The sequence below is a fragment of the Poecilia formosa genome, unplaced genomic scaffold, assembly GCF_000485575.1.
Source record: "Poecilia formosa unplaced genomic scaffold, Poecilia_formosa-5.1.2 Scaffold360, whole genome shotgun sequence".
NCBI classification, from domain to species: domain Eukaryota; kingdom Metazoa; phylum Chordata; class Actinopteri; order Cyprinodontiformes; family Poeciliidae; genus Poecilia; species Poecilia formosa.
In genome coordinates this window covers 491,923-516,111 of record NW_006800299.1, presented here as the reverse complement: position 1 = coordinate 516,111, position 24,189 = coordinate 491,923, and the positions used below count along the sequence as shown (strand labels likewise).

The following is a 24,189-nucleotide window of genomic DNA, read 5'->3' as shown; positions in this document are numbered from 1 at the left end:
GGAACTGTTCAGATCAGGAACTGTTCAGAGATCAGGAACTGTAGAGATCAGGAACTGTTCAGAGATCAGGAACTGTTCAGATCAGGAACTGTTCAGAGATCAGGAACTGTTCAGAGATCAGGAACTGTTCAGAGATCAGGAACTGTTCACATCAGGAACTGTTCACATCAGGAATCCCAGTTTTGTTTGTTTTTTACGTTCTTCATGTTTGTTTATAAAAGTCAAAAATAAAACTATTTTCTGCGTCATGGTGAAGCAGAGCGGTTCGTTCAGTGGTTAGGAAAACATTAGCATTCGTTTTGCGCTACATTAAAAAAATTATATTTTTTTAGATATTTTATTTTTTCTGAATTAAAAATGATGCAGATTTTTTATTTATAATTAGGGCGACATTTTTATAGAAATAAATCTTCATTCAACAGAAACTCTGACAGCTGCAGCCGTTGTTAGTTTCCAAAGACTTTTACTGGAAAAAGGAAACTTTTTCCAAGACAAAAGAAAATCTGGTTTTGTTGCTCAGAAACGACAGTTTTATTTTTTTCATATTTATAAAAATTATTTCAATAACCAAAAACTGCATCTATGATTCCTGATTAAATCTGATTATTAACATTTCAATGGTTCCGAAATATGTGACCAAAAGTTTGTGCACCCCTGAGTAGAAGGTCCAGGAACTTTGCAGGTTTTTCAGTTTCTAATAATTAAACTTTTTAAACTTTTTAAACACTGATGTGGCAGAAAAAACATTTTCCTTGTTTTTCTTCACCTTTAAATGAGCTGAACTTCACAGGTTAATCTAAAATATCGGCCCGGTTCTGGAGCCGGATCGGATCTGAATAGACTTGCTGCAGTCTGGACCGTCCCATCTATGGGGTCAGAGGTCACCACAGTCACCTGACTTCTGGAAACCAGAGTGAAGCTTGGGAAGTGAAAGGTGATGTGAAACCGCTGCAGGTCCAGACCGCGCCGCGCCTCCTTCTGCTCCGGATCGTCGTTCTGAGCGCTCAACATGTCGGATCCGTCCAGCCAGCAGCAGCCGGGCCGGGCCGCTCACCTGGGCGGCGGATGGACGGTAAGGTCGCCGTAGAAACGCACCGGCCCGGTTCTGGGGCCGGAGGAGCTGACGGTCTCTGATTGGCTCAGGGTCTGAAGGATGAAGGCCGGAGGATGAAGAGGAGGGAGAAGAACCGAGTGGCTGCACAGAAGAGCCGCAAGAGACAAACGCAGAGGGCCGACCAGCTGCACCAGGTCAGACTTTGACCTTTCACCTCTGACCTCTGTGACCTGCAGGCCTCTGGCGGCTTTAGGACTCTTCCTGTCAGGACAGGAAGCAGATTCATGTGGCTGAGAAAAATTTATGCAACCGCTTCTCAACGCCAAACAGAAAATATTGAGAAAAAAAAAACTCTCTATTATACTCAGACGTTCAGCGGTCTAGTCAAAGTCAGATCTGTTTCCTCATGTTTGCAGCCGTTCAGATGTTGTTTCTCACAGCAGAACTAAAACCTCAAAGTTGAACATGTTCGATGTTTTTTACTGTAAAACATTAAATGTATCTGGTTTCAGGCCTGTGAGCTGCTGGAGCAAAGAAACAGGAAGCTGAAGAGAGAGGTACTTCCTGTCTGCCAACAAACTACTTCCTGTCTTCACTGAAATGTTTCATTTCTGCTTTAATTACAAACAATTAAACTAATCAATTATTCTGGCTGAGAGGAAACATTTCTGTATAGTTTGAATAAAAAATGTGCTTTAAAATGAACCAAAAGAATCAAATATTTTACATTTACAGTGTGAAATATTCATATTTAGTATCAAATGATTTTAATATTTTATTTTTAAATGTTTTCATGTATCAGTATTATTTATTTATTATCTGTTTCTTTATTACAATCTATTTATTGCATTATTTTCTAAATTATTTTTTATTCAAATATTACTATTACATATTTTTATTTATATTATTTATATATTTATTATTTTTAAATTATTTTACTCATTTACTATTGTTATACATTTATTTCTACCATTATTTTCTGTTTAACTTATTTCTGTTTATTTTATTATTGATTTATATTGTTCTTTATTTTATAATCTATTATTACTTATGTTTCACTATTTTGTCATTATGTTATGATGACGTATTTATATCTTCGTCTCCAGGTGGATTCTCTCTCTGAGGAGCAGAACTTCCTCTCTGAGGCTCTCAGGGCTCATGAACCTTTCTGTCCCATCATGCATTGCTCCTTCGCCTCCTCCAGCCTGCAGCCTGACGCCGCGGCTCGCTCAGTCTGAGGTCAGTGACCTTTCACATCTGGATCCAGCTGCCAGACAATGAACTGACCTGCCGCCAGAGGGCGCCGTTTATCCTCCAGCTGCTTGCAGGCGGCGGGACTCTGCTGAGTCATCACACATCCAGGATTCTTTATTAATGTCAGAATGTATAAAAAATAAATTAATTGATCAATAAAAAGTTATTGAATAAATAAATTCCGGACATTTTTCTTCTGTTGAATCTAGGTTCAATTTTTTTAGTTAAATATATTCATTTAAATATAAATATATAATTTTTAAAATAACATCTCACCATGTTCAGTTTTTTTATTCAAATATTACTATTTGAATAAAAATATATATTAATTATTAATAAATAATGGATGATATCCAGTGGATATCATCCATTAATAATATTCCAGTAAATGGAAATTTTTGTTGATTTTTAATGAATAAATTAAAAAATGAGATAAATGTGTTTTGTTGGTGAATCAGGATTTCTGTCTGAAAATATTCAGTTTATTTCTATAATCAATATTTATGTTTGCAAAATGTAATAATTAAAAATTATAAAAGATTTTCTAAAAATTGAATAAAACATTTTATTAATATTTTTTCAATCTTTATTTTATATTTTAATATAAAGCACCTGTAATAATAATAATCACTGCTGCTTCAGCCTCAGAGGAGCAGTGATTATTTAAACATGATTATTTCTATTCGTGTTTATTTTATGAATAATTACAGTCTGGTGTCTGTTGGGGTTTACTTCATTTTCCATTAACTCTGTGAGGGTGTACTTACTTTGTCTTTTTGTGACATCACTGACCAGAAGTTGGGAAGTTTCAGCAGAAACAGCAGTGAGTTTTTCTGCGAATGTGGAAACTGCAGAAACCCTGATGGGTCTCAGTGGTTCTGCTGTACGGCAAGCCGTCTTACCATAAAATCAGCTTCATCTGACCTTCTAGTCCACGTATCTAAAAATTAGTTTCTGGACTATCCTGACTGACAACTAATTTTTTTCTATATTTACATTCTGACTAAAAGGAATAAAAATTCAAGATATGTTCAATTTTTTATCAAAATTATATTTTTAGATTTCTGAATTAGGAAATTACATGCAAGCCAGATTTAATTCTAGATTTATGGGAGTCTGGTTAGTCAATAACTCAGTATTTAGTTAGTCGGCTAAATGTTTAAAACCAAACTGAGTATTTAGCTAACTAGCTAAATATTCAGTTTAAATCTAAATATTTAGTTTTAAGATATTCAGTTAGCAAGCTAAATGTTTAGCTCTGAGCTGGATATTTACTTTCAAACTAAATATTTGGTTTTAGTTAACCTGGTGAACATGTGACCTAAGTGATGAAACCCATGTTTCTATTATTAGAGGCTAAATAACCAGGATTCTGGCTGTCGGTTTGAAATGTGCGACTCTTCAGAATAAAAGCGGCTTCTAGCTGCAGAAGGAAGTTAGCATCGGTTAGATGGATGTTTACTCTGGGATCTGGTCTGATGAAGAAACCTGATGTTGCAACTGAAACAGTTTCCTCACATCTGGCCTCTTTGTGGTAAACTGCGTTTGAATTAAAACAGTAGAAGAAGAAGCTTTTCCCAGCAGGGCGCTGCGTCACCTGCTGCCGTTCCAGCCCTTCTGCAGAACCGAGGAGGGATTTCTCCTGAAGAGCGCCGGCGCTGCCAGCACTGGGCCTCTGGGAGGTCAGAGGTCACACACACAGGCTGCTTTCCATCATAAATAAAACCATCACAACCATCTGAGCCTCACAAACTGCTCCCTTTAGCCTGGATTTATGGAGCAAGCACGAGGCGACAGCGGTAAACATCCAAATGTTCAAAACCGAATATTAAGTTGTTAGCTAAATATTTGGTTTAGAGCTAAACATTTAGCTAGCGGGATTCAAACTGAATATTTGCTAAATGCTCATGTATGTGGTGACAGTGGAGAGAAAAATCTCCCATTTAACAGCAAGAAACCTCCAGCAGAACCAGAACCAGAGTCTGTCTGCAGAGCCGAGGAAATGATCCAGGAACTTTCTAAAGTTTATTTCAGATGCGATGAAGTGGAGAGAAAAAGGGGAAAATGAAAGCAGAGGTCAACATCATTTCCTTTTTCCTGTCTGTTAAATTCACTTAAAGATGAAGTGTGCACCATGTGTTTGGGGCCCCAAATGAAACTCTGCCCAGGGCCTCAAAAAACCTGTGTCTGCCTTTGGCTGCTTAGGTTCTGGATTCAGGCTGGAAAATTCTGGAATTAGTTTTTGATTTTCCTTTCCTTGTTTCCTTCCCTCCTCTCTCCTTCCAGGGGAACTCCAGGACATATTTAATCTCCTTAACGTTTTCCAGTGAATTTTCCTCCTCAGACCAAAGGTTCAGCTGAACCTTAGTCAAACCTGAGCTGAAACATCGACGCTTCCAGAAACAGCAGCTTTGACCCCAAACTGCATGAGGCGTCATGTTCTCTGCAGGCTGTGTTGAAACTTCCTACTTCTACTTTCACTTTAAGCGAGAATCCGCTTCTGTGAAGAGCTTTAAAGTGGAAAGAGAAGCAAATTCAAGCAACCCAGTTACACATGTAAAGGCTGCAGTTCGAGGAGCTGCAGCGTCACAAATTACCAGCAATGATTTGGGTTATTTACCGTCAAATGACAGAAAATGAGTCATTTTTCACCATTTTGATGGTTGAAAAGTTATGATGCCATTCAGTCATTTATAAATATAATATTTTTAAGCAAGAGCAATAAACAGTTATGTATCGACCTTGCTAGCTAAATATTGAGCAAGCTAATGAAATATTTAGCTTGCTAACTTAATATTTAGTTTAAATTGTTACATTTATAAATGAATTAATAACATGACGAAAATATGCTTTAGAAAAATAAATCTCCTTTTTCTCGTTTTATAACAAGCTAAATAACTCAAATTATTGTTAATTTTTGAAGGTGTCATCAACAGCAGCCATGTTTGCTGCATGTAAACAATATTCCCGGTGAAAGTTTAAAACTCGGTTTAAAACTCGGTTTCAAACTCGGTGAACGTTTTAACGTTGAAGTGATCTGTTTCACCGAGTCGCTCCGCTAACGGCCCTAAACTTTCCGCCGAGGCGTTTCGGTGGCAGGAACAATGGCTGCTCCTTCACTCACCCTGAAACGTCTGGAAGTTGATCTTCTCTCCTAATATTATCGGTTTTCATCCTGCAGGATCAGCTGTGGAAATATGAATATTCTCCAGTTTTCAAAGCTCTGCTGTTCGGCAGCGATGTGAGCAGGAGGCGGTTCCCAAAAATCAGACTCACGTAAAATTAAAAAGTATTTGGTAAAAAGTTACCATTTAATATTTAAAGATTACGTCATCAGATGGACCAACATATAAAGTTAAATGGGAATTTTGGTATTTTAAGGACCAAAATGACAAAAATTCATATAAGTAACACAAAAAAATAACAAAACGCAAAGAACATTTTTCCAAATCAGTTTCTTTCAAGAAAAATGTGTGAAACTTTAAGCTGCAGGTTTGAGTCTGTCTGGTGAGTTTTTGGTCTGTTTTTCATTCAGTGGGAAGAAAATGCAGACATTTTACTCCAGTAAGAGCAAAAATACTGAATGATGAAATTACACGCAGGAAAACCTGCTCTGCAGGAATCTGTCGCTTTTGGCTCATGTTGTGACGTCACTTCCTGTGAGAGACATCAGCGGGTCTCCGGGTGTCTGTCTGCCTGTATCCCGGTTCGGTTCGGTTCGGTTCTGGGGCTCTGCGGGTCGCAGACGGTCCGGACCTGTCAGTAAAAGCTGCAGGCAGGTCCGGACTCGATCGCTGCTCACTTCCTCATGTTTGGGTTGGGAAATGTTTCTGTCATGCCGGGCAGTTAATGAGTTTTTATCTTCTTAGGAAAACTTTCATCATGTTTTAACATCCGGTTCGTGTTTATCAGAATCCAAACAGAACCGAGAACAAAACTGTTTCTGTAAAGTTTCAGCGTTTTTCCTCCACACCTCCAAGTTTCAATAAAATAACCTCAAAAATAGAAAAATCTGAAACACAATCTTTCCATTCACATAACTTCATCTTTACAAAACAAAATAAATGTAAAATCTGATGTCAAATAGATTCAGTTAAATTAAAGGTTTGCTTCTTATTTCTGATCCTTTTCAAGATTATTGAGGCAGAAATTTGTCTTCTGGATTTCCTGTTTATATTTTATACAGGGAAATAAATAAATATGGTAATCCAGTCAAAAGGCTTTTCAGTGCAGAGAAATTACTGTTTTCTTTATTTTACTTTGAAATGCATCTTTAGATCTTGTAACTGAAAATCAGGCCATAAATCATTTATTTAAATAAAGCCTTTTATAAAAATTAATTAGCTATTAGATATTAATCTGAATGTTTCTCATTAGAAAACTTTCACCATTTATAGTAGAATTAATGCTTAAATTTCCATTTTATTGTGTTTCTTTTTAAATCAGTTAGAAACAGACTTTAATGTGATAAATGAGGATGTTGAAGTAATGAGTTTGTTGCTAAATGTATTTTCTATTTTCAGGTTTTAGTTTCAGTTTTCCTCTGATATTCAGAGCAAACTGAGTTAAAAATGACAATGACAAGTTTAATAATCCATGTTTTAATGTAAAAAAGTATCAAAAACAGAATTTAACAAAGGGAAGGAGCAGCAGTGCAGTCGTACCTGAAACTTTACATTTTATTCAGACTGAAACTGAGGAATGATCCCAAAAACAGGAAACGGAACCCGTCCCCATGTTGATGACTCCAGTTTCCCTTCAGTTCATTAGTAAAGAAATTAGTTCAAGTTCAAATCTGGTTTGTCAGAACAATAAAACTTCCCTGTAAGGATCAAACCTGATGAAAAGGTCAAAGTGCAGAAAATGAAAGTTAGGCAGCAGATAGTTACACAGTGAGGTTGAAAACCTGGGTGGAATAAATAAATATATTCAAAAAATAAACATTTTGCTCCGTCAGGAGAGGAGGCGTCTGTTGTTTACATGCAGCTACAAACAAGAGAACAAAAAATTAACACTTGAATTGGAGCAGCTTCATCTTTATGGAAAAATAACTTTAGAGGTTTTTGTTGCAGAAAACGTAGCAGATTAAATTTAGGTTAGTTTAAGGGAACAGCAGAGAGTCGTCTGCATAGAGAGCGATCCGTTCAGAAATATTCCTCTGCATGCAGACAGATTTAACTGGACACAACTCTTCCTCTCTCATCAGTAAACATCCTGATTTATGTTTCAGAGTTTTATTCTCAAACAAAAGTACAAAGTCTACAGCCAGTGCAGCTCCTGAGCGTTAAATAGCAGCAGTGATATCAGCTCTACAGGACAAACAGTGTCGTTACAACGTCACATCCTTCTCTGCTCCTCTAATAAATAATCTTTACGCACACTCAACACAAACATGTGGGAGTCAACACTCGGCCGCCTGCAGGGGGCGCCGATCGCCTCCGATTCACTCTGGTACAAAACAAACAATAAAAACTGACGTTGGTTTGGTTTCAGTGCTTGGTGTCGCTTCTTGGCCCAAACTGTCTCAACACATCGAAGGTTAATGAACCATAAAGTGTAACGGTGAAGCCGTCCGGCCGGCCGAAAGGTCAGAGTTCACTTCCTGCTGCAGGAAGCCGGCCGCCATCATAGCTGACCCGAACACCGAATGTCGTCCAGCGTCAGCGCGCCGCCGTCCAGCAGCGCCGCGGCGGAGGAAGACGAGGAGGAAGAGGCGGTGAGGCTGTGGAGCTGGAAGGCGCCGTCCTTGATGTGCTGGATGAAGAGGTCGCGCTCGTCTTCGGGCGTCTGGCCGTTCTGAGCGCGGACGATGCAGGTGGGCCGGTGCAGGTTGAGCATGTAGACCAGCTGCTGCTTCTGCTGCTTCAGCTCCTCGATCTGCTGCTTCAGCTCCGCGTTGACGCTCTCCAGCTTCTCAGACTCCTGCAGCGTCAGAGCAACCCACCAATCAGTAACGACCGGTCGCCAGGAGGGCAAACTCCATCGACCAAACTGGGGCCGAAACGATTAATCGATTACAGAAACAATCAACTAGTTTATTAACGGCTCCTAAATCAGGAGTTTGGTGACGGAACCAACATCCTGAAGTTTAATGAAGCCGAACAAAAACATTTTCAATTACAGATAAAAAAACTTCTTAGCAAATTTATTCTGCAGATTTTTTGCATCTTTTGCTACAAATGATCAAACTGTCACTAAACTGATGCTGCTGGTGACTTTTGGGAAACAAAATGTTTATTTTCTTACTTAAAAACAAATAAAATTGTTTATTTACATCTTTTGATTTATTTCTCATGCTGTGCAGCTTAAATCAGAAATCTGCAGAATATTCTAAATGTGTAATCGATTAATCGATTAATCGTTAGTTGCAGCTTGGAGCTCACCTTCTGCAGAGACTCGGTTTTCTCCTTCTTCTTGTTGCGACATTTGGCAGCAGCGATCTTGTTCCTCTCTCTCCTCCTCTTCCTCCTCTCGTGCTCCTCGGTCGTCAGCTGAAGGAGGAGAAACGCCGTTAACCATCAGAAGGCGGCAGCGGAGGCGGTGCCGCGCTGCGTGTAACTCACCTCTCTCTTGAGGCCGGCGCGGCCCGACGGCGGCTCCGAGGCCCGGTCCGACCCGGAGCTGGCGCCGTCCGAGCTGACGTCGGCGCTCAGCCCGTTGGACCGCCGCTTGGCCTGGATGGCCGTCCGCAGCTCGTCCTTCACGATGGGCGAGAAGCTGGCGAAGTCGTCCAGGGTGAGCGAGCCGGGCGGCGAGAGGCAGGGGACGAGGGCGGAGCAGCTGATGTCGGCCAGAGAGAGACCCGAATGCTGCAGCATCATCCTGAGGAACCAGAGGAACCGGGTCAGAACCGCAGCAGAACACCGGCCACCGCAACAATAAATAAACCCAAACTCAGGCTCCTCCCCCGCTGCAAAACAACCAATCACAGCCAGGAGGCAGGACTTAGCGCTGTCAATCACAATCTTGTGTGGCGCTGCTAAATCATAGCATGTTGTGAAAGCTAGGCTAGTTGCACATTTAGCAGCACATACATGAGGATGATTGACAGTGCTAAGCCCCGCCTCCGGGCTCTGATTGGACGTTTTAGTGCATTTCTCCAGGTAGCAGTAACAGGTTATGTGTCTCACTGGAACCAGCAGCTGGAAACGGTTCAGAAACGTTACAGCCGAGTTTCTGCTGAGTAATCATGACTGGAGAGCAGGACGTAAACAAAGCCGTCCGCCTGCAGGTCAGCATCAACCAAGTTACGCAAGAAAATCAGCTGGAAGGACGACAGTCCAATAAATCTCCAGAGAAGGAAGCAGGAAAACATTGACAGGAAGTTTCTGATCAACAGGCAGCAGGAAGAGACGATCAGCAGCGTCCATGTTTTACTATCCTGCAGCACTAAATAGTAACAGTTATGTCATATACATTTAATTATATAAATTATTTTTACTTCTTCCTGATTTTTGTTATCTTCTTAAATTTTCTATTTACTTAAAGTGTTCATATTTCTTTTTTATCCACATAGTTTTATTATTTAGCTAAAGTTAGTCTGGTCTCTTTTAGGGATTATTTGTGACTTTAATAATAATAACAATAACAATAATAATAATAACTGTAATAATAATAATAATAATAACAGATGTAGAGTGCTGGTTTCTCATTCTCACTGTTTATCTGCTGATCTCCAAGTTGAGTTAAATTTCAGCAACAGGTCGGATCAGAAACGAAAATCTGTTAAAAATATAAAATAATAAAGATCATTTATTTATTCCGGATTACAATCCGCGCATTAAAAACCGCGCAGCTTCAGCTTTTGGTTTCTGTGCGCGCCGGGAAGCGAACCGGACCCGAACCGGGACCGGGAAGCCCGGCTTCTCCTCCCCGGGACAGAGCCTCCGTCAGCCCGACTCCCCCACCGGAAGCACTCCCCCCTCTCCTTACCTGTTAAAGTTCCGAGGTTCTGGTTCTGGTTCTGGTTCTGGTTCTGGTTGAGCTGGAGAAAATGAAACGTTGCTCCTTTCCCGCGGCTGCTTGCGCTTCTGCCGCTCCGGTTGCATCACCTGCTTATAAAAGGCCCTGAGGGGGGCGGGGCCTGTGACGTCACGCCTTACTAAACAGAGAGCGAGAGAGACGAAGGGGGGTCAGGGGGGATGACATCATCCTATTTATAGGACTGATTGTGTGATGATGCAACGCAGCTGATCGGCCATAACAGGAGCGGCTTCCCCCCATCTTCATCATCCTCATCATCTTCATCATCCTCTTTTCTCTGTGTTTTTGTCCTCCAGCCTCTGACGTCATCTCTAATGTTATTTTCACATTTTTAATCCGACTCAGACTATGACAACCATAATAGTAAATAAAGAAACAAACATGACTGGGGTGGATGTTTGTACAGGTCAGCGTCTCCCCGTTGCCATGGTTTCTCATTCCCAGCATTCCCAGCATTCCCAGTATTCCTCCCGACCTGAGGAAGGATGAGTGTTTCCTGAGTTTCCATCTGATTGGAAGGTAACGATAAATGATAAATTAATTTCTTCTCTGTGTGTTTTAATAAGAGAACCTGCTGATTGTAACTATTTTAGCTCAAAGTAATCAGATTACCCTGATGATTCTCCTGCTGGGACAGGAAGTCCTCCCAAACAGGAAGTCGTCCCAAACAGGAAGTCCTCCCAAACAGGAAGTCCTCCCGAACAGGAAGTCGTCCCAAACAGGAAGTCTTCCCAAACAGGAAGTCGTCCCAAACAGGACGTCGTCCCAAACAGGAAGTCTTCCCAAACAGGAAGTCGTCCCAAACAGGAAGTCGTCCCAAACAGGAAGTCCTCCCAAACAGGAAGTCGTCCCAAACAGGAAGTCGTCCCAAACAGGAAGTCTTCCCAAACAGGAAGTCGTCCCAAACAGGACGTCCTCTCAGATTATGGAAGCAAAAACCTGATTATTGTAGGTTTCAATTTTCTTCCAGCAGCTGGTTAGGAGCAGATTTCCTGTCCAGAGATCCGGTTCTGGGATCCGGTTCTAATGAAATGTTTTCATCTCCAACATCCACAGATTTTTTATAATATTTAGCAGTTACAGAAACTGTGTTGTAATTTTGGCCTTTAACAAAAATACATAAATTAATATTCAAATAATTCAGGATTTATTTTACATCTCTGCAGAAGAAAAGTTATTAAAATAATTTAATAACATAAATTAATTAATTGATGCTTTGAATTCTTAGAAGTTTGTGAAGCATTTTAAGAAACAATGAACATTTTAAAAACTAAAACATGTTGGTTTAGTTTAAAATGTGGAGAAAAAAAGATTTTCTGTTACAGAAACTAATTAATATTTAAAATGAAAATGCAGAATTTTTCAATCAGAATCAAAATCATTTTTCTGAGCTTGAATTTAACCAGAAATTTAAAAACTGCTGAAGTTTTAATCTGGAAATGTTTTGTCTTTATCAACACAAAAAAGTTTAAAAGTCAGTTTTGTTTGTTTTTGTCTTGAATCTGTTAAACTTGGTTTCAGAGAATAATCTGAATAATCTGAATAATCTGAATAATCTGAATAATCTGAATAATCTGCTGTTGCGTTTCAGCGTCTCGGTTTGTCATCCTGAAACTTCCAGTTTCATCTGAAACGCAGCTTTCAGTTTCCCTTCTTCTCAGAAAACATCTCCAGCGCTTCAGGAGTGAACTGGTTCTGGAGGTTCTGGAGGTTCTGGAGGTTCTGGGTTTCCATGGAAACGGCGTTTCCAGTGGTAAACATGTCATAAAAGCGGGATGTCGCGGCTCTGCTGCGGCGGCCATAAAGGTTAATGATCAGCTGGACGGTGTTCCCACTCTGCTGACGCGCACGTGTTGCTGCAGGTCAAAGGTCAGATGGACCAACATGGCCGCTCAAAGTTTCAGTTTTCACTGGACTTTAACTCTAATTAGGCACAAATATTCAGTGTCTTCAGATTAAATCCACCTGATCAGCTGCCAGAGTCCAGAATGGGATGGTAGCGATTCTGGTTCTGACCCAGAGGTCCTTTAGTGGAACATGGTGGTGGCAGCATCATGCTGGGGGAACATAGATGGAGATAAATCCAGGAGAATCCAGTTAGAGGACCAGCTCCCACACTGACAGAGATATTATGGGATTGTTACAATCACAAAAGATTTATGGAGTTAGAATGGCCTAGTCAAAGTCCAGACGAGCTCAGAATTTGTAGGAAGACAAGAAGTCTAATGTTTTTAGATTTTCTCCATCCAGTCTGACTGAGAAAAACCCAGAAGATCTGCAGCCAGAGGAGACCCTGACCCAGAGGAATGAAAATAAATGCACTCCGCACTTTTCAGATGGAAGTCTGATCCGGTCCAGAGTTCAGGAGTTCTCCAGGCGGTCTGAGAGTCTTTGACAGACTTTCTCTGCANTAACCAGCCCATTAGTCAACCAGCCCATTAGCTAACCAGCCCATTAGCCAACCAGCCCATTAGCTAACCAACCCATTAGCCAACCAGCCCGTTAGATAACCAACCCATTAGCTAACCAGCCCATTAGACAACCAGCCCATTAGCCAACCAGCCAATTAGCTAACCAACCCATTAGTCAACCAGCCCATTAGCCAACCAGCCCATTAGCTAACCAGCCCATTAGCCAACCAGCCCATTAGCTAACCAACCCATTAGCCAACCAGCCCGTTAGTTAACCAACCCGTTAACCAACCAACCCATTAGCTAACCAGCCCATTAGTCAACCAGCCCATTAGCTAACCAGCCCATTAGCCAACCAGCCCATTAGCTAACCAACCCATTAGCCAACCAGCCCGTTAGNAGCTAACTGTTCCAGAGCTAACCGTTCCAGAGCTAACCACATCACAGCTAACTGTTCCAGAGCTAACTGTTCCAGAGCTAACCGTTCCAGAGCTATCCGTTCCAGAGTTAACTGTTCCAGAGCTAACTGTTTCAGAGCTAACCATTTCACAGCTATCCGTTCCAGAGCTAACCATTCGACAGCTAACTGTTCCAGAGCTAACTGTTCCAAAGCTAACCGTTCCACAGCTAACCGTTTCAGAGCTAACTTGGAGCAAAAATAACAAAATATTTAGCTTGAACTGCGACGTTGATTTTAATTCTGCGTAGCGTTAGCTTAATGAGACCAGAGGAGAATCTGAGTTGTTGTTCTGGTTCTGGTCCATTAGGTTCTGTTCAGGAACCAGTTCTGGCGGCTTCAGGTCGGTGCAGCTGATTCTCCTTCTCTTCTGCTCTGTGGCGGATTGAAACGTCAGAGGAGGAAAACATTTGGTTTTGCTCTTTTAATGCAGCAGTCCTGATTTATTTATTTCTTATCAGATTTAACTCTTATGTCAGGATATTTGCATGTTTTTCTGCACCATTTGACTGCAGTTAAACAGATGCAACCATCTCTGAGCGCCGCCTGACAGGAAGCTGGACACGAACATTTAAAGAACAAAAACAGTTTGTGCAGTGAAACAGAGGAGGAAAGTCAAATATTTAAGAGACGTTTTATTCTTAAATATTTGACCAGTATCAGTATAAAGATGCAGAATAACTGACGCAAAGAAGCATGTAAATGACAAATAAAAAGAGACGGAGCCCTGAGGAACGCCACAGCCGTTCAGAACTGAACCAGTTTGGAAGAAAAGCAGATAATCATCACTGTAAAAAAACTCTCTAATTTATGGTAAAATACCGGCAGCTGGCAGAATTTTCTCATATAAATACTGATTCTACCGTAAATTAGAGATGTTTGTTTGACAGTGCTGCCTCAGATAAACTTTGCTGAACCCAAAACCACAAAACTTCAGCAATGCTGTACCGTAGATTCGACAAAAATTAGTTGAAAAATGATAAACGTTTATGTTGTTACTATTCAGCATAATTCTGCATGTAAAACATAAATGATTAATGTTTCTTTAATCAGTGATTTATGTATTGGATTGTGGCACTTCTGGTCTTCCATAGCTGGCAGGCAAACTGGTGGAAATGTCTAAAGTTTTATTTAAGCAGAAGAAAAGATAGAAAAAGGGGCGAAAACAAACATTAAAATGAATAAACGAAGAGAGTGAGAGCAGAGGGAAGAAGGAAATCGAGAGGAATTCAGAGAATGTGGAAGAACAGCATTCCTTCAGCTCTGATCTGATGACATTTGACGGTTTGTTGCGCCACCCCCACTTCCTGCTGCCCTGAAATAAAGCAGCAGCAGTTCTGGTTGTTTTCCTGACTCCGATCAGCGGCTCTAAATCCCGTCAGTCAACCCGCCGCGGTTCGCACTTCCTCCCGCGGTCCGGTTCGGCTCCGCGGCTCGGTCCGCCCGTCGGGCCGCGGGCCGCACAGGAAACCAGAGCCGCTCCATCACTTTCATTATGAGGGAAAGCAGAAAGTTTCTCCTTCTGGGAAACCAGCGGCTCTCTGTGGAAGAGAAAGCGAAAGGTGGAGGATGTTTGAACAGGATTTCATTTTAAAATAACAAAACTAAAGTTTCCCTGAAAATAAGGAAAATATTTCTGATGTGGGCAGGATTTATTTATTTACATTATGGAAGCTTTAAAAAACATGAAGTGGAAAAAGTGACAGGAGAAAAGGGAGCAAAGGAAAATATAATAGATAGAAGAAGTAAGAGGAAGGAAAGAAAAGAAGAAACAAAAAACGTAAAAAGAACAAATAAATAAAACAAAGAAACAGACAAAACAGAAAGAAAAATAAATAAAGTGATACAGAAAAGAGAAACAAATGAAGATTAAACAATGGAGAGAGAGAAGTGTGCAGGTTAGGACACAAAGAAGGATTGAAGGAGGTAAAGAAGAAAATGATCCGCGTTTAGTTTTACAGTTTGAATTATTAGTTTATTTATTATTTTGTTCTTTAATCTGATCATTCTGTTTCTGTTCTGATTCCAGTTTCTTTATTTCTTTTTTTCTTATTTCTCTATTTTTATCATTTTTATGACAAATTATTTTTAATGTTTGATTCATTTTTAATCCCGTTTCCCTCATGTCACTTCCTCTCTGTCCTCACATCTGCAACCCGTTAACCAACCAACCCATTAGCTAACCAACCCATTAACCAACCAGCCCGTTAGCTAACCAACCCATTAACCAACCAGCCCATTAGCTAACCAACCAATTAACCAACCAGCCCATTAGCTAACCAACCCATTAACCAACCAACCCATTAGCTAACCAACCAATTAACCAACCAGCCCATTAGCTAACCAACCCATTAACCAACCAACCCATTAGCTAACCAACCAATTAACCAACCAGCCCATTAGCTAACCAGCCCATTAGCCAACCAGCCCATTAGCTAACCAGCCCATTAGCTAACCAACCCATTAGCCAACCAGCCCGTTAGCTAACCAGCCCATTAGCCAACCAGCCCATTAGCTAACCAGCCCATTAGCCAACCAGCCCATTAGCCAACCAGCCCATTAGCTAACCAGCCCATTAGCTAACCAACCCATTAGCCAACCAGCCCGTTAGCTAACCAACCCATTAGCCAACCAGCCCGTTAGATAACCAACCCATTAGCTAACCAGCCCATTAGACAACCAGCCCATTAGCCAACCAGCCCATTAGCTAACCAGCCCATTAGCCAACCAGCCCATTAGCTAACCAGCCCATTAGCCAACCAGCCCATTAGCTAACCAGCCCATTAGCCAACCAGCCCATTAGCCAACCAGCCCATTAGCTAACCAACCCATTAGCCAACCAGCCCGTTAGCTAACCAACCCATTAGCCAACCAGCCCATTAGATAACCAACCCATTAGACAACCAGCCCATTAGCCAACCAGCCAATTAGCTAACCAACCCATTAGCCAACCAGGCCATTAGCTAACCAACCAATTAGCCAACCAGGCCATTAGCTAACCAACCAATTAGCCAACCAGCCCATTAGCTAACCAGCCCATTAGCCAACCAGCCCATTAGCTAACCAACCCATTAGCTAACCAGCCCGTTAGCTAACCAACCAATTAGCCAACCAGCCTGTTAACCAACCAACCCATTAGCCAACCAGCCCATTAGCTACCCATCCCATTAGCTAACCAACCCATTAACCAACCAGCCCGTTAGCTAGCCAACCCATTAGCCAACCAGCCCATTAGCTAACCAACCAATTAACCAACCAGCCCATTAGCCAACCAACCCATTAGCTAACCAACCCATTAGCCAACCAGCCCGTTAGTTAACCAACCCATTAGCCAACCAGCCCATTAGCTAACCAACCAATTAACCAACCAGCCCATTAGCCAACCAACCCACTAGCCAACCAGCCCATTAGCTAACCAACCCATTAGCCAACCAGCCCATTAGCTAACCAACCCATTAGTCAACCAGCCCGTTAGCTAATAAACCCATTAGTCAACCAGCCCATTAGCGAACCAGCCCGTTAGCTAATAAACCCATTAGCCAACCAGCCCATTAACGAACCAGCCCGTTAGCTAATAAACCCATTAGCCAACCAGCCTATTAGCGAACCAGCCCATTAGCTAACCAACCCATTAGCCAACCAACCCATTAGCGAACCAGCCCATTAGCTAACCAACCAGCCCATTAGCCAACCAGCCCGTTAGCTAATAAACCCATTAGCCAACCAGCCCGTTAGCTAATAAACCAGGGGTCCCCAAACTACGGCCCGCCTCCACATTTGGTCCGGCCTCCTGAACAATACCAGAGAGCATTCAGATTTTTTTTTTCATTTATTGTATTTTCCGGTTTATATGTGGACAGACACGTGCCTGTTATGAACGCCGCAATCCAGGTTGAATTCTTCGAACCGATGCCTGTAAGTAGCAGCTTATATTTCAAAACGAGCCTTTATGTTAACATATGAGAAATTAATATGTTATAGTTACATTCCCTCAATGGAATATATACTAGTCAGTCCCAGTCACTGTTTAAACATGGTTTTGGCCCAAGTGCTTTCTGGGTAAAAATCAATCGAGAAACGTCCCCCTTCCTCCCCCCCGTCAACAATCTCCGGCCCCCCACCAGAGAAGGGAAGAGTTATGTGGCCCTCACAGGAAAAAGTTTGGGGACTAATAAACCCATTAGCCAACCAACCCATTAGCTAACCAACCCATTAGCTAACCAACCCATTAGCCAACCAACCCATTAGCTAACCAACCCATTAGCTAACCAACCCATTAGCCAACCAGCCCATTAGCTAACCAGCCCACCAGCTAATAAACCCATTAGCTAACCAACCCATTAGCAGATTAGCCTGTTAGCTAAATCACCCTGCTAGCCAATTAGCTCTTAGTTAATCAACCTGTTAGCCAGAACGCTAACTGGTTCCATCTGGACCAGAACCGGTCTCCTGGGTGTCTGGCTCCATGCTCCTTCCAGCAGAATAATCCAGAATTTTCTACCAACTCTTTTAAATCTGACAGCTAATCAGTCCCACAGCATGATGCTGCCTCCACCAGCTGTTGTTAATATTTGACTTTGTTTGTTGTTTTTCTTTCTTTGTCTTTTATTCTTTGTTTTATTTTATTACTTTAATTTTGTTAGCTGTTGTTGTTTATAAATAAATGTGACCTTTGACCCCGGGGTCAGATGAACTGGGTAAAGTTAGTTTGTAGCTGAGCTTTTCCTCCAGGCTGATTCCGGGTCGGGTCCCGCCTCCGCCCCGGTCCGGCTTGGAATAGGACCGGCCGTGTTCTGCTGGAAACGCTCCGCTAATGAAATGATGATGATGATGATGATGATGATGATGATGAGGGCGAGCCTTCCCGGTAACCCGGCAACGGGATGGACGCTCCGCTTCCCGGAAAGGATGAAGGTGACATCATCGGCTGCTGCAGGGAACGAGGCTGAGGAAGAGGAGGGGCGGCCTTCACTGAAGATGGAATATTAAGGAGCAGGAAGAAAACGTTAGTTTATAAAATAAAAGATCAAATTTTATTAAAATAATTTTTAAGGAAACAATTATTTTCTCTAGATTTAACTCCTTATGTCTAAAAATCTTAAAACAGATTTACACAGAGGAAATAAAAAGATATTTAGATAAAATAAGCAAATAAAAATATGATTGTCGTCAAATAAACATTTACAATCCGTGATATAACAAATTACATTAAATATAAATGAGTTTTTATCATAAATCTTTATTAATAAATGTGAAAACAATGCTGTCAAAATATAAGAATATCATCTGTTGGAAAATTTGTTTTGAATTATTCATTTATTTATTATTTAGAATCTGCTTAATAAAGTTATGATTCGAGTGTATAAAATTTTATTTTATCCACATTCATGCATTTCTGTAAAAGATATAATTTTTTTAGAAATCCTTCATGTTTCATTTTTCAGTACATTAATACAGACAGAAAATACAAATATTAGTAATATTTTTTAAAATTATTTATTATTTCAGTCAAGATTAAAATCAGACAGAACATCTTGAGAAAAATGAATATGTTCAAACTGTGAACTTTATTTTCTACTGGAAATGTACAATAATGTTGGTGTATTGTTGATATATTAATGGCTCCAGTTGAGTTAGTTTTTATTGATTTTCATCATACCGCTAAATTAGTTTACTTTTATATAAATTCAACATTTTAGAGTTTGTAAATATTATTTATTTTTAGTATAATTTAATACAACCCCATTAGTGTGATAATAATAAAGCTTACAACGTGTAAAAATTCGATATTTTATTTATTATTTATGTATTTTAATGTTGTTTTTATATTTATTCTTCATGAAAGCTCTTATTTATGATTTTCAGGTGACCTGAAAGAGATTTTATTATTCCTGCTGCTCGGTGACGTCATCCTTTCCGGGAAGCTGCAGCTCCTCCTGTTGTTGTTGTTTTTCTCCTTCATCCCGGGAATCCGGGAAATCCCCTCTTCCTCCTCCCTCCTCTCCTCGGGTTCCTCTCGCGAAACGCGCTCGCAGCTTACGGAAGCCGGGTGGGATTTCACTCTCAGTTTCGGTCTGAGTGATTCGGCGGGTTCCGGTAAAAATCCGTCTGTGCCGCTGGACGGAAGCGGCCCGACCGTAAGTCAGAGGATCGATATCAGCTTCCAGAAAACTGACCAGACCAGAGCAGCTTCTGCTGATCAGCGCTGGTTCCTCTCAGCCTGCAAAACCATGCAGCATTATTTCATAAATGTTCTGAACTAGCAACAAAGCAAAAGGTGAAATTTTCCACATAAATCTGGTTCCGGTTCTGGTTCTGACCTCTGTAGTGAAAAACGGAAACAATAAAAGCTGATAGTCGGTTTATGATGAGATATTTCCGTCATAAGCTGCGTTTTTATTGACCAAATAAATTCACTTAATGGAGACACGAAATTTAGAAAAAACTAGTTTTTTGCTAAAATGTTTTTAGCTAGCTTGAGGTGGTTTCCGTTTTTTCTGAAAGAGCTAAAGCGCTAAAGGAGAGACAGAAACTGATTAGCAGAAAGATCTGGCGTAGCGAACGCTGCCATCTACTGCTGGGTCTGTGCCTTACCAGACAAAAACTGGTCCATGCTAGTTAGCAACCTCTACTTCCTGTTTCCAGCCTCTACTTCCTGTTTCCAGCTTCTACTTCCTGTTCAGTAAAGCCATGGATAACGTCAACATGCTATGAAGTTACACATAGCATAGCTTGGCTCTGAACTAGCAGAAGGAAACGCACATAATTCACATTTTCTTTTTTGTGACATTTTTAAAGTTAATCTGAGATCTGGGTGGAAACGTAGCTGCAGAGTTTAGCTGTGTCTGTTTTATAGCAAAAACATGATGAAGCTTTTAACATTTATTTGTTCCATCAACAGTTCATCCAACCTTTCCACCTTTTGTTTTTGTATTTCCTGTCTCTGGTCCGACCTCCATATTAACGTCCTCCATGTTTCTGCGGCTCCTCCTGGTTAAACCAGCTGTTCCTCTCCACTGCTGCCTCATGCTTGCTTCACATGAACGTGATGCGATTTGAAGTGCAGATTCTGGAAGAAGAAAAGCGTCGGGTCATGTGACTCGCGCTCAGGTGGTTCTGATTCATCCTGGAGTCTCGGCTCAGCGATTACTCAGAGGTCACTAGAGGTCAAAGCCCATCACATGACGCTGCTTGACCTTTCACCCCATGACTCTGAGGAAACGGTTAGCATGATGGTGTTCCTGAATTCATCTCAATATGATGCAAATATGTTATAAGTTCTTATTACTGAGCTTTTTGGGGTTTCATTTTTCATGTTCATGTTTGATGCTCATGTCTTATTATTTCAATCCTTTTTATTTTTGGATTATTTGGGACTTTATTGACTTTTATAGTTAAATAACAACAAACTAAGTTTATTTTGTTATATATTCTATTTTTTAACTTTTTTCTTTATTTTTTTAGTGTTGTTGCAGTTACTAGTTACACGTTAATATTTAATTTTTCTGACCTTTTTTGTATTTTCTGTCATTGTTCCCATCTTGTTTTTTTTTACTTCTTCCTGTTTTTTGTTGTTAGTTTTTTTTTTATTTCCTGTTTAATTAAATGTTGACGTGTTTTTATGAAAATCTTATTTTAGGTTTTGCTTTTATTCTGAATGTTGGGACCTAGCGGCGGATTCTCTCACCTGGGGGACGTTTCCCTCTGAGGTCCAGCTGGTTCTCCTGCTGACCTCATCAGGTGCTTCCGGTGAAAATCCCCGCTGATGGTGAATAAAGTGAACTGGGTCAAAGGTTCAGTCTGCAGGAGAACAATAAATACTTCGTCACCATTTCTCACGTGTGCTGCCCCGACTGGTCCGACTGTTTGAGTTTCCCTCTGGAAACAAACACATGGCGGTTCAGAACCAAGGAGCAAACGCTGAAAGGTCAAAGCTGACCGGCGATGTCGGAAACATCTGATGTGACATGAAGTTCATCCAAGTCATTTCATGCCAATAACTGGTTTAAAAAGCTCAGAAATGGCAGCCATCTTGAAAGTGGCTAATGGGAAACACATGCAACCTGAGGGGTTAGCATGCTAATGTTTCTGTGTTTTATGCTGCACTGGAACAGGAAGTGATTTTAACCAGAGTGAGTTTGATGTCCTGAAGAACCGTCGCCATCTTGGATGATCCGACTGTTTGTTTGGCAGAAACATGTGTTTGTGTGTCAGAGTTCAGGCTGATGAGCTAACTGCAGGCTGTGTGACGGAAACAATCAGAGGTCAGAGGTCAGGGAACAAGATTGCTTGTGTTTGAGTTCTGATGATGCAACATTAGCTCAGTTGCTAACATCCTTTCCACAGTCAGTTTATGATCTAGAGCAGATGTTCCTCCATGAGTTCATGTACTCTGCTAAGTGGAAAATTGCAGACATTTTTCCTTAGGCAGCTTCCTCAAACTGACAGGTCAAAGGTTGAAATGATGTGACTCTATCAGCTGTTTTCCATCTAAGCTGTCATCTGTGTTGCAATAAATAGTTTATGCAGCAGTAGTCAGAATATTTGGCTAAAATGTGCTGATCATTAAAATATTCACAACTTGATAAAATAGAGATTATTAATGTTTTGGGTTAGTTGACAAAAAACTTTTCCTGTCATGAAGTGGCTCTGCGATGGATTTGGAAGGATTTATGGATTCATGGTGATGCTGAATAATAAACTTCTTCCCCATCCTCAGCTTGTCCTGGAGTCAAAGCCAGTGGTTTAAACACTTCTGCTAATCTGCTAATAGCAGAGCTAATTATTTGCATAGCATTTTTGCTAACTTTGAAAATGTTTTACGCAGTTAGCTTACTATAAATTATTTTTCCAGCTCAGCTTTGAGGCATACTTATGCTAATATGCTGCTAATGCACCAATAGCATTTCTTGTTTACTGGTTTTGCTAACTTTGAAACTCAAAAATGTTTAGCGCATTTAGCTTCCTCTATATCAACCAGTCATGTACTTGGCTCTTTTGTAAAATTTCAGTTGAATAAAGTTTGAAATCTGTGTTGAAGTTTTGTTGCGATTTCTCAAAGTGGTACATTCATGCTCTTATTTTGAAGTGGGTGAAGATGACTTACGGAGACGTTCTGCTTCCTGTTTTCAAGAAACTTCATTGAACAAGTGCAAAGCATACAGCAAACTAATGCGGTGAAGAAGAATAAAACAGACCAGTGTGTCTCCACCTGGTCCTCAGCCCCCCTGCTCTGCATGTTCTAGATGAGCCTCTGTCCCAGAACAGCTGATCAAATGACTGCATGACCATCAGGAGCTGCAGATCCTGTTAATCACCCAGAGATGCAATCCAGGTGGCAGAAGGGAAACACCTGAAACATGGAGGACAGGGAGGCTGAGGACCAGGATGGAGAAACTCTGAGTTAGATGAACAAATGAACAGAAGTGTTAATAATATGGAAATGATTCTGAGCTCAGTCTGACCCGGCTCCTGCTCTGCTGACCCAGTTTTGTCCTGAAAGCTCATGAAGGTTTCATGCTGTCCGTCTGCAGGCCTCTCAGCGCGTTGAGCAGTAAAATCAGACCAGCTCCAACGGTCCTTCCTCTTCCCAAGCTGCAGCGATGAGGAAACTTTCACAGGTAAAATTTAACGACCTGGATCCTCGCCAGGTGTTTTTAACCCGATCATGTGTTTCCTTGTCTGAGCTGAGCATAAAAAATCAGCTTTTACTTTTAATATTTCACAGCCCTGAGTGTTTCCTTCCTGGATGATGTCCAGCTGCTCTGGACATCATCCAGGTTTCCTTCAGCTGACCGGAGCGACCAGAGAAACCGTTTTTCATCTGTCACCTCCCAGGGGAAAGTCTAAACCGGTTGTGTCCAGGATGTGTGGGGTCTGCAGAAATGCTAGCTGCCCTTTTCCTGACCCTTGACCTGTTCAGGTCCGGCATGGAGGGACGGTCAGCCATTTCTGCAGCCGTCAGGCGAACTCTATCAAATCAACACGTTTGGTGTTTCAAACTGAAACCGGAAATTATTCTCAGAAAATTCAGATTTAAAATAAAATCCTTCAGCATCAGGTTTTCTAACGGTTTGTGTCATATTTGATACATCAGGATATTGGAAGCGTGCTTTCTTTGTTATCAAAAATGTAAAAAAAATATGTTTTTTATTTTGAAAATCAGTTTTTAACCCAAACCATCTGGATCGTCAGCGTTCCCCAGTCAGATAAAACTGATTTAAATCAGATTAAATGTTTTTTAATTCAACTTAAAAAAATTCTTCACAAAAAATAAAAAACTAGCATCCGTAAAGTAACATTTCCACAGCGGAAAATCGCATCAATCTGGAAAACCCAGGAAATCTCCAGTTGATCTGACTGAGCTTCAAGCTGTTTCTGATTTTAGGGCCTAAACAAAACCCTGAGAGTTTCCTGCTGATTCAGCACATTTTCTGAGGTTTGAGAATGAAGACGAGCCGGTTTTCCATCCAGCTGTGGAGACGCAAAGCGCTGACGGCTTCAGTCTGATCTATTTTTACAGGCTGATGTCACGGCAGGTGAAGCTCTCACCTGCCGGCCGGTCCCTCCCTGCTGGATCAGGAAACTTTCTGGGAGTTTTTGGAACCAAAAAAAACTAGAACAAGTTATTTTTAGAATAATTAACCTATTTACAGACATGACTGATGCTTTTCACCTGACGAGCTGAGATCATGGTTGGTTTGTAGGAGTGAAGCAGGAGGATCATAATTATTTCACCCAGATCCATGAAGGGATGATGATGATGATGAAGACGAGAAGTTTGGTTGTTTCATTTCACAGCAACTGGCCGACGAGTCGACGCTTCGCCAGAAATACCAGGATGAGAAAAGTTACTGAACAGATTAATGTGGGAGGAACAATCTAGAGTTATAGATCTAGGGTTATAGATCTAGAGCTATAGATCTAGAGTTATATATCTAGAGTTATAGATCTAGGGTTATAGATCTAGAGCTATAGATCTAGAGTTATATATCTAGAGTTATAGATCTAGGGTTATAGATCTAGAGCTA

The 24,189-nt window shown here is 41.0% G+C and overlaps 3 protein-coding genes and 2 long non-coding RNA genes across 7 annotated transcripts in view; 3 read left to right on the top strand and 2 right to left on the bottom strand.

The window, feature by feature from the left end:
* nsl1 (NSL1 component of MIS12 kinetochore complex) overlaps positions 1–251 on the top strand; it is a 3,663-nt gene extending 3,412 nt beyond the window's left edge. The window contains exon 7 of the transcript XR_001659032.1: positions 133–251. The gene's annotated coding sequence lies outside the window, so the exon portion shown is untranslated. The remainder of the gene's footprint in view (positions 1–132) is intronic.
* An 86-nt stretch (positions 252–337) lies between these two features.
* On the top strand, positions 338–2,468 carry batf3 (basic leucine zipper transcription factor, ATF-like 3). Its single transcript, XM_007574750.2, has 4 exons — positions 338–1,072; positions 1,144–1,248; positions 1,567–1,611; positions 2,161–2,468. The coding sequence occupies exons 1-4, from the start codon at positions 1,010–1,012 to the stop codon at positions 2,290–2,292; spliced, it is 345 nt and encodes a 114-aa protein (XP_007574812.1). The 5' UTR covers positions 338–1,009; the 3' UTR covers positions 2,293–2,468.
* A 4,425-nt stretch (positions 2,469–6,893) lies between these two features.
* On the bottom strand, positions 6,894–10,364 carry atf3 (activating transcription factor 3). Its single transcript, XM_007574749.2, has 4 exons — positions 10,241–10,364; positions 8,872–9,130; positions 8,692–8,799; positions 6,894–8,230 (listed from the first exon to the last, which is right to left on the bottom strand). Exons 1-4 carry the CDS (start codon positions 10,354–10,356, stop codon positions 7,934–7,936), a joined length of 780 nt encoding a protein of 259 aa, XP_007574811.2. The 5' UTR covers positions 10,357–10,364; the 3' UTR covers positions 6,894–7,933.
* Positions 10,365–18,852: 8,488 nt separating this feature from the next.
* On the bottom strand, positions 18,853–22,365 carry LOC107833302 (uncharacterized). 3 transcript variants are annotated; one of them, XR_001659024.1, is made up of 3 exons: positions 22,266–22,365; positions 20,847–21,037; positions 18,853–19,379 (listed from the first exon to the last, which is right to left on the bottom strand). It is a non-coding gene; the product is annotated as an uncharacterized LOC107833302 (long non-coding RNA). The 3 variants fall into 3 exon arrangements; XR_001659025.1 differs by having other exon boundaries at positions 20,847–20,959; XR_001659023.1 differs by lacking the exon at positions 22,266–22,365 and having other exon boundaries at positions 20,847–22,196.
* LOC103153725 (uncharacterized) overlaps positions 22,359–24,189 on the top strand; it is a 2,757-nt gene continuing 926 nt past the window's right edge. Inside the window, exon 1 of the long non-coding RNA XR_477836.2 lies at positions 22,359–22,779. This is a non-coding gene — a long non-coding RNA (uncharacterized LOC103153725). The remainder of the gene's footprint in view (positions 22,780–24,189) is intronic.